We start from the raw sequence: 15849 nt of genomic DNA, 5'->3' as shown, positions 1-15849 counted from the left end.
CGTGATTGAGGTAAAGTCATACTGGGCGTGGAAGACATGGAAGTGAAAACAGGCAGGCAGGTACAAGAAAAGCCTGCTCAACTGAACCCTTTAATTCTCACTAGAACCGAAGTCAGCTATCAGATTAAAAAAAAAAAAAAAAACAGGCAAGCTGGGGGCTGCAGTCCCAAATATTGGTGGAGATGTACATGTATGTGGGTAGGTTGACAATTTTCTACAACTTTACCCCTCTCAAAAAGCCGAACTGCTTCCATCAGGTAAGGCACAAGAAGTCGATTCACAACGAAGCCAGGCGTATCCTATGAAAAAAAACCCACCAAGATTTATGGTAAAATAGATCACTATATAAATTACAATATAAATATTACTGGCTGTCCCCCACTAAACGATTCTTCATTCAATAACCATTCAAAGTTGTGTTGTTTTGCCAAACTATTGCTAAACGAATAATAGTTATGGACAGTTCTTGAAGTTATGGTTGATGCAGCACCCTCTGCTGATCAAAATTTGGGTGCTTGGCAGTCCAGCCTCATTTACAGCTATAGTATGTACTTCAGCTCTCCCCTCCCATCTGCCTCTCCCCCATTTCTGTCCCTTTGACAGTCCTACACTCTGCTGCCTATCCCTGCCCTCCCACATCCTAAGGTCTTTTCCCCACCCCCACCTTTGGCCTCCTGAAGAGGCCAGAGGCACCTCAAAAGCAGTAGGAGGAAGAAGACTATAAAAGCCAGCTGGGGAGAGCAGGGGTGGTGGTGGTAGGAGTAGGCAGAGGTGGTGGAGTGCAGGAGGGAGGTAGATGGTCAGAACTGCAGCAGTAGCAAATGTGGCAGGGGTGTGGTAGGTCAGGAGAAGCAGGAGGTCCTCACCTAACAACAGTGTGGTCCCAACAACCACAATAGGGACTATCAAAACAGCCATTGGTAGGTGGCATAGTCATAATATGTTCTGCTTAACAACCACTTTGCTTGAAGATGGAAATGCATGTCTCCATTAGGCTTGGTAACCAAGGACTGCCTATATCAGTGATGCTAACCTTTTTGCCATTGTGTGCCAAAAGCGGGGGTAGCGTGGGGTCGCGCACCTGCGTGCCCACATTCATAATTCAATCCCCACGGTGCCCCGCCCCCGCACGCATGTGTGCACGACCCCCTGTAATCCCCCCGCTTTTGGCACATGATGGCACATTAGGCCCGTTTTTCACCCTCCAGAAGCTTTCTTGGAGCCTGGGGAGGGCGAAAACAGCCCTCCCCACCTCCCCGGAGGCGCCCCGGAGGACAGAAATGACCTGTTTCTGTGGGCCCGGAAGGCCTGAAAATCAGCTGGCTGGCACACACATGCATGCTTGAGCTGAGCTAGGGCAACACTCGCGTGCCCACAGATATGGCTCTGCGTGGCACCTGTGGCACGCGTGGCACCTGTGGCACGCGTGCCATAGGTTCGCCATCACGGACCTATATAAACAAATGGTGTTCATGTTAGACCAAAACCAAAGTCTTCTTAAAATATTCTATAACTATGTTATCTATCCCTCCATCTTAGGTGGTTTAGCATCCAGAAAATGTGCTTCCAAACTGAGATAAAGGCGAAAATTCCTCAGGGTGGCCAGGTGTGAACCTACTGCACTATTATTCTGAGATAAACTTGCCTTGCACGATATTGGATTTTTCCCAACTGCTCTGCTGAAATCCATGAGAGACTCAAAAGTCTTCTGGCTCGTCATCGGCGTCTTGATAACCTAGCAGCAAAGACACTATCAAGGTGAATGGACTTTCCTCAGTCTCAAAAACAATTTCATGGAATACCATGGTACAGGAGAGAGATTAACCAAATCAGACTACATTTCTTTAAATCTCAAGTACAGGTAGTCCTCAATTTACAACAGTTCATTTAGTGACTGTTTGAAGTTATATCAGCACCGAAAAAAGTGACTTATGACCGTTTTTCACTCTTTACGACCTTTGTAGCATCCCCATGACCATGTGATCAAAATTCAGATCCTCGGCAACCAACTCATACTTATGACTGTTGCTATGTCCCAAAGTCATGTGATCCCCTTTTGCGATCTTTTGACAAGCAAAATCAATAGGGAAGCCAGATTCTCTTAGCAACCAGGTTACTAACTTATCAACTGTGGTGATTCACTTAACAACTGTGACAGGAAATGTCGTAAAATGAGGCAAAACTCACTTAACAAATTTCTCACTTAACAGAAATTTTGGGCTCAATCATGGTCGTAAGTCGACGACCACCTGTAGTTTAATGACAAGGAACTTCTTTTTCAACACTTCTCCAACCTTTGTTAAGTAGGCTTGTCCCATTTTACGACTTTTCTTGCCACGGTTGTTAAGTGAATCATTGCATTTGTTACCTTAGTAGCACAGTGAACCTGGCTTCCCCATTGACTTTGCTTGTCAGAAGGTCCCAAATGTGATCACATGACACCAGGACACTGCAGTCATCATAAATATGAACCAATTGCCAAGCATCTGAATTTTGATCACGTGACCATAGGGATAACTGCATCGGTTATAAGTGTGAAAAAGGGTCATAGGTAACTTTTTTCAGTGCTGTTCTAACTTTGAATGGTCACTAAATCTGTAAGTCGAGGACTACCTGTAATCTTGAATATGTATTACTCCAAAGTAGGGGTGTCATACTCGTGACGTCGTGTCATCACGTGACATATCGTGACTTCTTTCCCCTTCGCTAAAACGGGGGTGGGCGTGATCAGCGCATGACACATCCGGCTCATGGGCTACGAGTTTGACACCTCTGCACCAAAGATTCAAGGCACTCAACGCCTCAAGTCCAGTTCTTTTTTCGCTCGTTGCTGGATTTCTCTTTGGTATCTGCTTGGACGCTGTTGAAACAGAATCTTAAGCCAAATGGCTATTTTATCCGCTCCAGCAGAATCTTTCTTTTTTTTTTTTTTGAAAAAGTTTTTTATTTTTTAGACAAGCAAACATTTAATACATCAGTTATCTCTTCCCTGCGACATTTTGGTGTTATCTTCCAAAGTTCTTTCTTCTTCTATGTAGTTGTTATTTCTTCTCTCTTGATCCTTATCCAATCCATTGTATCAATTCATCACTAACATAATATTTTACTCTTCACACATTTATATATACTTATATAATTAATCATTTGTATCTCTTCTCCAGCCAATAATAAAAATAATTCCATAGTTTAAAGTATTCTGAGTCTTCTCTATCCTTAATCATCAGGGTTAATCTATTCATTTTTGCACAATCTAAAAAAAAATTATTACCTCTTTAGCAGAATCCTCCTTATTGGGTTCTAGGTCACAATAGTGAGGAAAATGTTAATATCAATTTTAGCCTCAATAATTTTATTTATATATTTGTTTCCATTATTAATTTGCATCCCACCTTTATTATTTTTATAAATAACTCAATAACGTTTAAACAGCAGCATGCATTGAACATGGCACAAGATTCATTTTATAATAGTGTGAAGACTCCTTACCTCTACAAGCTTCATCAGAGGTACCGGGTTAAAAAAATGTAAACCACCAAACTGATCCTGCCGGGTGGTAGCATTAGCTAAGACTGTGATTGGCAAAGATGAAGTGTTGCTAGCAAATATGGTGTGCCTGGGGAGAAAATAATATTCACCTTACATTAGTTGCAGCTCTTCTTTCTTCAAACCTCTAAGAATACTTTTAATTCAACAATATTTGAAAAATGAAGAAACACCGCGAGACGAAGAGATAATTAGGAAGATACAAGATTGTGCAGAAATGGACAGACTTACGCTGAAGATTAAACAAAAAGAAGACATAGAATATTATCAAACATGGACTTTATTTTACCAGTAGTTGGAAAAAAGAGGTGGAGATTAAGAATGTAACCTGTACTGTTAAGTAATTAAATAACACAGACAACATGGTGTTTATTAAGCACTAACAAAATGTAAACAATAGAAAATCAATAAAACCTTTTAAAAAATACTTTTAATTCAAAATGTTGTCCCCCAAATCAAACTATTAATTATGTATCATCATGTTTCAACCTCTAAAGTTTGGATAGACAGAGATGGATCTTCCTGGAGAAAAACTTAACTTGTTCTTTGAGTAGTTAAATTAAAATAACAAAGAGTATACATAAAAGTTGATTTGGAGCAAATTTAGAGCTTCCCTAGCAATAAACAATTAACTTAGAAGGAAATGAAACCTAGGATGTGCAGGTAATGGTAATTTCCTATTGATAATTGGGCACTAGCAACTGATCCAAGCAGAAGTGAGTAATAATGTGTAAAGGAAATATAAAAATATTCAAGTACCAATTAATGGCCAGGGGGGAAATAAAGGGAAGCAAAGAAAAAAGGGACTGCTAATTTGCACTTTTGGATATTTTTGAAATTTTAATTTTCTTTTCTAATTGTTTTTCAAAATATTATATGTATATATATATTTCTTTTTTGTTTTTGTTTTTTTTGTTTTTTTTTGCTTGCTTTTTCCCCATAAAATAGGAAGGTTTTTGTAAAAAATAAAAAAAAAATTCAATAGTTTGATTACATCCTTTTAAAGATTATTATTAGTATTATTATAATAATATATTGTAAATTCTACCTTTTAGAGATGAATAAGGAATGAATTCAGGTAGTCCTTGACTCATTCATTTAATGAGTTTACAATTATTACAGTCTCAGAAAAAGTCCCCTAGTATGACCTGTGCTTGAACTTATTTCATTGCACTACCCCCATGGTCACATGATTAAAATCTGGGTCCTTGAAAACTGGCTCTTATTTATGACAATTGCAGCATCTTGCAGTTAGATGATCGTGATTTTTGGTCTTCCCAGCCAACTTCCGACAAGCAGTCAATTGGGGAAAACAGATTTGCTTAACAATCATTTGATTCACTTAACAACCACATGATTTGCTTAATGGCCATGGTAAAAGCTGTCATAAAATTGAATCCGATCGCTTGATGACTCGCTTAACGACTGATCCCAATTGTGGTCATTAGTCGAGGACTACCTGTAAATTCTTTATTTACATTTTTTGTTTCATTTCTGTAAGAAGCTATTACATATATTAATTCAAAGTTGAGATTTAACATTTTCAGACATTTATATTCTGTCTCAGTTACATGGGAGTTGACATCTGTGCAAAGAAAATGGATTTACAGTTAAGAGATCGATGGTTCTGCATCAGATACACAAACACATGGTTCCAGATATTCAATGGTCTACAGAATTGATTACAATAATATAGGCCAATCATAGATGACTGCAATGAAACATGGTCTTTATTTATTGATAAAGGAATGTTAATAAACATTCTTTTGTATGTTTATATTTTCTTTAGCTTCTGCTTCCTTCTTATATAATTTTATGTATTTTTTATTTTTATATTTAGTTATCGAGAGGGAGGGTAGGAGAGAGAGAAGGGGGGAGAGAAAGACAGAGGGAGAGGGAGGGAGAGAGAGAGAGAAAGAGAGAGAGGGAGAGGTGCTAGAAAATTCTTTGTTGCTTTTCTATAGAAGATCATTCAGGCTCATCTCAGACTCAAAGTATGAGAACAACATATGTGAAGAATGTAGAAAAGTAGCCTCTAAATTTAAAAAATCTGCATGAATACAGATTCCAAATTTAAATACTCCTCTGTATCTTAGAAAAGGGAGACAGACATATGACTGCAGCAGAGAAGCTCAAGCAAAAAATATTTGCAGCACACTTTACATGAGTCACAAACATATTTGGCATTTTTTTTCTTGGAAGTACACCAGTGTACACAATGGAAAAAATAATGAACACAGCTTAGTGATGATTATCTTATAAAAACTACAAATGTACAAGCTTCTTTCGCAGACTGTGGTGAGGTGCTTTAATAATATCTTTAAAAAATCTCAGTGACCCACTGAGAGTTCTTAGATTAACAGAGTTGGAAGAGATCTTGTAGGTCATCCAATCCCCCACCCAAGCAGGAGACCCTACACCATTTCTGACAAATGGCAGTCCAATCTCTTCTTGAAAGCCTCCAGTGAGGAAGTTCCTACAACTTCCAAAGGCAACTTCTGTTCCACTGGTTGATTGTTCTCACTGTCAGAAAATTTCTCCTTATTTCTAGGTTGAATCTCTCCTTGATCAATTTCCATCCATTATTCCTTGCCTGGCCTTCAGTGCCTTGGAAAATAGCTTGACCCCTTCCTCTCTGTGGCAGCCCCTCAAATATTGGAACACTGCTATCATGTCTCCCCTGGGCCTTCTCTTCACTAGACTAGCCATGCCCAGTTCTAGTCCACTCTTAGACATAGAAGCCACTAAGGTGAATTTGAGCCAAACACTCCCTCTAGCTCAACCCACCCTTCACATATGTTTATAAAAGCAAAAATAGAAGGGAACATTATGTACCCACTTTGAGTAGTAAAAAATAAAAGTAGGATATAAAATAAACAGAAAGACAACCTCAAGCCTTCCTTTCCTAATAAACAATCCACATGGCATTCTCTTTTAGAAATCAGATTATTTTAGCATATAACCAGAGTTAGATATCTTTTAAAATCAAAGTATTCCCCAAAAGAATAAAACCTACTACTGTACTTGTAGCATCATCTGACACAAAGGGAACTGAAAGGAAAAAATATGCTTACTTCCCTTCATTGTTCATTTCAAATTCAGCAAGAATCTAATCTCTCTCATAAATCAAGTTTATAATAAACTCAGAGTAATCATTAAATTATTAATAGCAACTCAAGACTAGAAGAAAGGAAAAATGCATAAACTCAACCTCTAGATTCCATGATTAGTAGAAAAGTTTTATGTGCTATTTCATCATCAGATGCATGTAACAGGAATTTAAAATAAGGAGGTACATTAACTGCCACCAAAAATCGCACCTCCTTATCAAAGCTGCTGCTAAAGTTTAAATTTAATATGACTGGATATGACCATTATTAGTAATTGTATTTTAATTGAATTTCAATTTTATAGTTCTTGTCCATCCTCTTTCTCCTGACTCTCCAACTTTTGGGAGTGCAATTCCCAAGATTTTTTATTTATTTATTTATTTATTTGATTTATATGCCGTCCTTCTCCGGAGACTCAGGGCAGCTTACAATGCGTTAAGCAATAGCCTTCATACTTTTGTATATTTATACAAAGCCAGCTTATTGCCCCCACAAACTGGGTCCTCAATTTACCTACCTTAGAAAGAATGGAAGGCTGAGTCAACCTTGAGCCTAGGGAGATTCGAACTTGCAGTAATTGCAGGCAGCTGAATGTTAATAACAGGCTATTAGTCTGCTGCGCCACCAGGCTCTTAAGATCCCATTGAATTTCATGGCTGGATGCCCTTCCTGTCACCAATGCGGAGTTTTGTTCAGCAGATATATTCCCAGTGTGCCCAGCGAGAGAAATATCTGCTTCTACCTAGGATCAAACTCACAGCCTCCAGATTGTGAGGCGAGAGCTCCACCTCTAGGCCACCGCAGCACTGCCCCAAGATCTGATTGAATGGCTAGCCTTAAATATTGCACTTCCCTGATTAAGTGTACAGGACTAATTATATTCCTAGTTTTCAAAAGGTTTGCAGAAGAATAAAGAACATTCATGTTCTTTGAAAGTAAGCTTAAAATCAGACACCTGGAACTGGGAAGTAAACTGCTGCATGAGGCTTTGCAATATGCTATTTACATTTAAAAATTCAAAAATTGTTGATACAGTTCACTTGTTTAGGATTCCTGACTGGTAAGTTTTCTTTCAAGATATATCATTCCACCTCTACCCTAATTTTTGCCCTTTTCTATGTTCCTCCATGTTCTCTGCTTCAATTCTAACTGAGTTATTTTAGATTCTTATCACTCTTTGATCACCTGCCTTATTATTTTTTTTTAACACATCTTATATATTTTTTCCTACACTTTGCAGAATGTGGCTTTGTCAAAATTCAGCCTACTCTGCCATCAGCGCTTGTTTCAGTTTGCTATTAAAAGGAGCAATATGGATACAATGATCTATGAAAAATACAACCATCAAACAAGCTTGCACTCTATTCATTCTACCATCAACCCTTAAAATCTATTTAGTTGATTATTTTAATCAATGATATTTTGATAAAATTGCTCAATTTTGAACAGTAATTCCTCTGAAACAGCGATGATTACTTTTCTTTGGAAGAAGAGATGGGACTTTGCCTAAATAATTTACTAGAATGGTTCTTTGGTGTAGGAATATCTTTTTAATCTTTGATCACAAGTGGAGAATTACACCACTTCCTTTCTTTCTGAAGTTAATATTTTCACTCAGACCTCTCCTACAGAGTAGAGAATATCTTAAAATAATAAGAACCATCAATGTGAAAGTAAGATGAGTTCTCAGCTTCTGGCGAGCAAAATATTATTTGGAATGCTTTATTTGGCATGACAAAGCAAAGAAAGGAGAAGAGTATATTCTTTTTATTGCGTTAAGCCAACAAAAGTTAAAATGAAAGCTAATATAGAAGATTCTACTATAAAATTAAAAGTCAGAATAATTAAGCTACCCTAAGTCTCCATACAACTTTGAGTTTCCATTAACTATATTTTAATTTAGAAACAAGTGACTTAAATTCAAACGAAGATTCATAGCGGGTAACCCCTGACTCTCTCAGAAAGATGCTTTCCATTCTAACTTCTGATGTAACAGCAAAAGAAAATTATTAAATACATGAGATAAATCATACTACTTGTACCTAATGAATATAGCTACTTGCATAATGACAGAAACTGGGACAGCAGCTCCGTTGCTAAGCAATTTAGTGACAAAGCACAGTGTCATGTGACTGCATCAACTTATAACGGCAGTTGTGGCTGGCCATACCGATTGCTGTTGTTCAGTGAATCCCATATGATGTAATGTCATGTGACTGCAATTTGCAACCTCCTCACTGACTTTCCTTGTCAGAAGCTGACAGTGAAGGTCAGAAATGGTGATCACATTACTCTGTGATGTCATAATTGCAAGCCGCTTGCCAAGGGCCCAAATCATAATGATGAGCCTGTAGGGACATTGCAACAGTCATAACTACGAGGATCTTTCATAAATCCCACTCATTCAGCACCCTTGTAACTGAATAGCTGCAGAACAAGTGGACTTTAAGCAAGAATTATGTGTATACATTTATTTTAATTGAATTTAGATGAATTCAAAATTAATGTTCATCTTTGCTGGATCCACATTTTTGGGCCAAACCCCTAGCACATCAATTAAACCTTTTTGTAAGCTTGGATATATAGTGTTATTAGTTTATCGAAATATAAAATATAAAGACAAATGAAAATAATGGGAAAGAAAGGGAGATGAGAAGGAAGAGGGAAAAGTGTAGGGGAAAAAGAAAAAAGAAAGACAAGCATTGACTTCTGACTCTTTTTAACTCAGTAGAATAAGGTAATAACATACAACCTCCATTTTTTCTTTTACATAGTAATACGTATTAGCGATTTCTATAACAATAAATCTATCTAATCAGCAAAACTCAAAATCAAAGTTTTTTTTTTCACCTCAAGAACAGATCCAGAAGCAGTTTCCAAGTAGAAACAGAATTCATTGTAATCTTTTCTTGAATGAAAGCAGTTAAGACATCTAGCAAAGCTGCTTTTCCTTTGAAATAAATAAATGTTCATTCTCCCCATTTCTATTAAATCAGTTAACATTTTAAACTGATTATTTATGCATCTGATCAAAAGTTTATTTGAGTTGTGAACAGGAGGGTAAATCTGAACAATCAATCCTATATTTAAACTTCTTTTCTTAGACTAATCATTAAAATCATCAGAAGGAGGTAGAATCCTGCAAATTAATATTTTCATCTCTCTAGTTGGTAATGACTATTTATCTTGTCTGTAATAATTTTAAAAACATACTCCGCCGCAAACTTATCCAGTGTCTTGAAGAGCTCAGTTTTTGGGACTAAGTGTTCCAAAATGGCCTCCACGACAAGGTCAGTGCTGTGAACCACAGAGACCGGATCCGTGTTCACAGTTATATTCTTTAAGGTCTTCTCAACAAATTCTACACCAGCCTGCAAAGTTGAAAAAAGCAAAAAAAAATGTTTACAGAGTGTTACACTAATCCAGGGTTGAAATCTACTTACCTTCCTTACCAGTTTGGAAGCACATGCATGTGTCACGTGCGCGTTCAGACCTTCTGCGCATTCGCAAAACCTGCACATGCGCAAAACCTTCTGCGCATGCGCAGAAGTAAAAAACCCATTACTTCCTGGTTAAAACCAGGAAGTAATGACACCAGGCGGGTGGGCGGAGCTTTGCTCCGCGATCACTACTGGATCACCAAATCACCGGCCAAAATCACTACTGGACCGGGTGATCCGGTCCGATCCGGGAGCATTTCACCTCTGCACTTATCTGCGTAAATAGAAGCTTGCTTTAAGTAGTAATTTAAAGTAAGTTCTACTTTATTTATTGACCAAATTTATATAGCCACCCATTTCACAAATGTAACAATAAAGCCAATAATTAAAAAGTTTTAAATAACAATCAAAACATGCAGTAGAATGTGATATTATAAAATATTAGGAATCCGTTTGTGCACATTGAACTGATTGCTTGTCCCTCAAGTAGCAAAATGCATTAGAGAAAAGGAAACCACTGGCAGCTTTATGTCCTCCCCGCTGCCCTGCCCAATTAAATGATGAAATTTCACCTCTGGGGCTTCACACAATTTTCCATGTGCAGCTGCTCTGATTCCCTCCCCGTTTGGCAGCACCTGTTCCAACTGTCAGCACCGATATCCATCACTATGGCAGAACTTCAAAGATACAATCACCAACACACCTGAATCTGAGCTTTCCACTCTACACAACCGGGACACATTTGCACCATCGCTTTCAAAAAATATTACCGCATAAAGCAGGTGCCACTTGTCTCAACTTTTGGCTTCAGACACTGAAGACAACAAGCTTTGAAGGCAACATGCCTGAAGCAAAAGTTTGCTGCTACTGAAATGCTCAAACTTACAAAGCATTGAGAACAGCCTCATGCACTTTAAAAGCAAGTATTCTGTGTGTTGGAGCAGAAAAGCACCGAAAGGTTCAAAAAGAAGCAATAGGGTTGTTCTACTTCAGTAGGTAAAAGCCCTTTGGATTGGCTTCAAAGGGGAGATTCAACCAGATCACCTTCAATCTGAAGCACTCACTAAACCTCTAACAGTGTTTCTCAACCTTGGTAGCTTGAAGATGGGTGGACTTCAACTCCCAGAATCAATCTGAAGCACTCACTAAACCTCTAACACAGTGTTTCTCAACCTTGGTAGCTTGAAGATGGGTGGACTTCAACTCCCAGAATCAATCTGAAGCACTCACTAAACCTCTAACACAGTGTTTCTCAACCTTGGTAGCTTGAAGATGGGTGGACTTCAGGATTCTGGGAGTTGAAGTCCACCCATCTTCAAGCTTCCAAGGTTGAGAAACGCTGCTAACAGGTATTGTCTTTAGAGGCTACAAATGTCTATGAAACAAGTAACCTGTAGAAGCACTACTTTTTGAGGAATTTTTGCAATGGTTATCTATGCTGGATTTTGATTTTTTTTAAAAAAAGTTTTTAAAAATCAATACCCATTTGATTTTAGTTTAGCTTTCCTCATGTCCCCAAAATTTTATTTCTGCATAACAGTCTTCCTTAATCTAGTGGCCTCCCAATACAGTTGAGGCTCCTTTATTGTACGTTGGAGAAAGTTGCCCCTTGTACTAAACATGAAAAAGAACACCAGACTTCTCAATATTTATAAAAAGTCACCTCGGGTTTGTCGGCAAACTTTTTCTTTGATAGTTTCTTCAGACTATCCTCAATTTGTTTCTTGGACTTATTTAATATTTCGTCTGACTGGTCCACTAATACCACCGTGTGGCCAGTTGCTGCAGCAACCTGTAAAAAAGATAGGAAAGGGGGAGGAAGAAGAGAAGTTAATCGGTTTCCTACAAAAAAAGTGATGGACCCTAAATCATCTGTTGGACATCGGGAGTTAGTGGAAATTTAAACATGGTGCTAACAAAATTTAGATCTGTATGTCTCAAATACCAGCCAAGCAAAATTCCTGAAACAGATAAAGGATCAGCCCCATAAAAAAGAGATAAAATAAAATACCTTTTGATTGGCCTTCTGTTTTCAGAAGCACCTTTGTACATAGCCTTCTCGTAACTGGGACTAAAGCAGGGTGGATTTGATTTAAATCAAGTTGACTTAAATCACAATTTAAATCATGATTTAAATCACTAGTAAAAAGGCTTGATTTAAATCAACTCGATTTAAATCATAATTTTTAAAGAGCAACTGTCATCTCTGCTACTCCTTTGACCCACTGTTGACTCACCGATAGTCCCAGTGTTGCAGAATATACAGCCTCATGCTACATAACTAAGCTCCATTTTATGCTGAATAAACTAAATTATTTATGTATCTTAAATAGAAAACTATCTTACGATAGATTTTTACCCCAAAAGTTTTTTATTAAAATAAATTCGATAAAAATCAAAAAACTTCCGATTTAAATAAAAAAAATCCGATTTAAATAAAAAAAATCTGATTTTTTTTATTTTTTTTAAAAAAATCATTGATTTTTATCCACCCTGGACTAAAGTGTGAAACCACCCAACTTAACTTAAAACCTAATTCAAATAAATCAAATTTAAATTAACCAAATTTCTGTCCACTCTTCCCATATACCAAAGCTTAAGTAAAAGCAGAAACTGCCATGCTAGCCAGGGGAAAAATAACAAAGGCAAACGGGAGGATAAATTTCAGATCAAAGCAACATATTTACCAGACCTACTGAAGTTACACTAAATATTGGCAATTTTTGATAAACATTTACAATTTTAAGGGCCCCATTCACCTCCCAACCCCCACGTGTTCATGTTTTTAACGCCCTCCAAAATGCCAGCAGAGAGAATAATAGAATAACAGAATTGGAAGGAACCTTGGAGGTCTTCTAGTCCAACCCCCTGCTCAAGTATCTGTATCATTTCAGACAAATGGTTGCCCAATCAGATCTGGTATGCCACAGGGTAGGCCCTACAACAGAAAAGGGCAGCTTCTTTGGTCCCAGTATATGATATTCCATACAAAGGCAGGACTTGGAACATCAATCTCTACTTGGTCCTAATTAGGGAATTACCTCATTATGGTTTGTTTTTAAGAAATTAGATGAACACCATCATCTTCACAGTTCCATAGTTTTGTTAGTCTTAATTGAGGAAAAGAATTAAAGCCAGCTGTACAGAAGATGGCAATTGCAGTACTGTGTCTTATTTATTTTGTGTCTCTGGTACAAGCAAAACACAACTGAGATATATGAAGAGAGCATCAAGCCTTCCTTAAAATATTCTTGGTTCAGAAAGATGGTTCAATTGGAAGTAGAAAGTAAAACACCTTACTCAACTTGTTCCTGGAATGACATTACTAGAAGGCAATCAGCTTTAAATAAAAACAGTTAAATAAACAGTTCGTCGGGCCCTTAAAAGCTATTTTTTTCAGTTAGCCGGGCTGTCCTGATTTTATGGTGAGTTTTTAAAATTTGAAATTGGTTTTGAATTGAAATGTTTTAAATTATGGGCCAAACTTTATTTAATTATTTTAAATCTATTTTAACTTTTGTGTACAAATGTTTTACTTTGGCTATTCACCGCCCTGAGTCCGAAAGGAGAAGGGCGGTATAGAAATCTGAAAAATAAATAAATAAATAAATTCCTTTCTTTAAAAAGAAGTTACATTTTAACATGCATTTGCCAAAGCCAGAAAGGAAGATTTAATCTTTAAACCATTAAGTTCTCTTTCTAAAGGAATCTGTCCGTAATGCATAGGCTGGATTCACCCAATGTGCTAAGTGGTAAAGTGGTTTGCTCTGCATTGAATTAGAACATTGTATGAACTTGGCCACAGTGATTTATAAATTTCTATAAACTCAGCCAATTGAGGCTTACTTAACCATGACTAGCCAAACCGTGACTCAACACAAAGAGTGAATTCTTCCCTTAAAATGTTGTGCCTGGAAATTTGCACAATAGTATTTTAAAACTATTTTTTAAAGTTTATATAGTTATCCATAATTTGTATCATCCATATGGGTAGTGCATTTGAATTATGGTAGCCAACCATACCCATCATTATGAAATGTGAATATGAAGGCTACTGCAAGTATCTTAATGGGTGCAATGCACTTAGCAGATAGGCTTCTCAATTATAATGCCTGATATGTCATAATAGAAGAAATCAATCATTTATGTATGAAAAAAATAATAATGAGAAAACAAAATTAGGGTTGAAGCTAACATTAATTTTCTCCTTCCATTGCCAATTCTTTCTCTGCCCTCAGTGTTTAGTAGTCAGACTGGACCCATATAAATGGGTCTGAGATTAGTTTGTACAAATGCTAGTCATAAAATGGTTCTTAATAAACCTAGATGAGTATTTAACTTGGTTACCCTTCACAGATATGTGAATTTCAATTTCCTAAATTCTCAACAGCATTCATGCTGGTTGGAAATTATGGGTATTATGTTCACATATCTGAAGTGTGCCCCAGATAAGGATGAATGTACCTATGACACAGTGCTATTGTGAAACCATTTTGCACACTCCAGTCCTGAATATTTTACATCCCTAAATATAATTGTGTGAATTTATCTTAATGCATATGTTAATGAAGCTTTTCCATTCGTCAGAAAATAGCTGGGTTATATTGTTGTTGTGCTTCTCCTACTCACCTTTCTTCCTCTTCCTCTCTCTTGGGCCCTACCAAAACATCTGCCGATGCCCCTCCAAACAATCTTACACAGACTTACTCTGTATCATTAAATCAAGTAACAAACTGACTCTGCTCAAGGAAGAAATATACCTTTACATGCTTAGTTAGGTTCTCCAGGCTTTCGTGAAATCAGTGCCAAGGTACTAATCAGTTTTTTGTGCAGATATTTTAGCTCATGTCCCAGCAAAGCTTCCTCAGCCAAACAATGGTTTACAAGTGGGGTTTGCTTTCTGGCATTTGTATATGTAATATTTTAACTCGGTGTGTGTGTGTGTGTGTGTGTGTATGCGTGTGTTAGTTGATGATTGGAGTTTTTCTGGAATTAAGTAGATGCTGGGAATGGTGGTGTCTCTATTTTGATTGGTCCACACCATTTTCTTGCTGCGTACGGCCTATTTCAAATGCCTCACTAGATGGTAGATCGCATCTTTGCTAAGGTAACAATATACATTTTTTCCTGCTTATGTAAAACTCTTGCTTCTAGAATGAAACAAGGCCTAATTATAGCTTTGCAAAAGTTGTGTAAAAGTTACTTCTATTTGCTTACCATTCACCTAATCCCTTGCAGCAAATGAACGGTGCCCTTGAAGAATAAACCATAGAAAACATGCAGTTGTCTCAGGTTGCTAATGTGTTGTAGTGACAAAGCACAGTCTGTGCTGGGAAGGTAAGTTACCAAAAATATTTCTGGGCTAGTCTTTTCTGTAGAAGTACTTATACGAATATCTAACAATAGGCAGGCTTATTTTAAAAAAATGGCATTAATCATGTTCTCAAGTGCTTAAATTCCCAAGTAGTCAAATTTAATTTGATAAATATAAACAAACAAACAAACAAGCAAGCAAGCAAATAAATAAATAAATAAATCTGTAAAAAGCAAGCAATGAAAAGCTGGAAAGGATCTTAGGCAAATTATTTTTTTACAAGATGATAATTCAAAAGCAACAGCTTAATTTACAAGGTGCATGAAATGTATTAACAATGTAGCCAGATACATACAACCTGACACATATTCTTAACAAGACTATTGGATTGCACCCTAAAAGGGCTAAACATAGATGGAATTAAGAAAAAGGAAAGAAAATA

The 15849-nt window shown here is 37.1% G+C and overlaps 1 protein-coding gene across 1 annotated transcript in view; it reads right to left on the bottom strand.

Annotated features, from left to right (window-relative positions):
* The window catches only part of HADH (hydroxyacyl-CoA dehydrogenase), a 30946-nt gene that overhangs the window by 8067 nt on the left and 7030 nt on the right, over positions 1–15849 (bottom strand). The window contains exons 2-6 of the mRNA XM_034442245.3: positions 11757–11885; positions 9867–10024; positions 3487–3613; positions 1646–1735; positions 227–299 (exon numbers count right to left, since the gene is read on the bottom strand). Coding sequence (XP_034298136.1) covers positions 227–299; positions 1646–1735; positions 3487–3613; positions 9867–10024; positions 11757–11885 — 577 coding nt within the window. The remainder of the gene's footprint in view (positions 1–226; positions 300–1645; positions 1736–3486; positions 3614–9866; positions 10025–11756; positions 11886–15849) is intronic.

The sequence above is a fragment of the Pantherophis guttatus genome, chromosome 8, assembly GCF_059756535.1.
Source record: "Pantherophis guttatus breed Tessera chromosome 8, ASM5975653v1, whole genome shotgun sequence".
In the NCBI taxonomy this organism is placed as follows: Eukaryota; Metazoa; Chordata; class Lepidosauria; order Squamata; family Colubridae; genus Pantherophis; species Pantherophis guttatus.
Note: the sequence above shows the minus strand (reverse complement) of the source record. Positions and strands in the feature narration are given on the sequence as shown.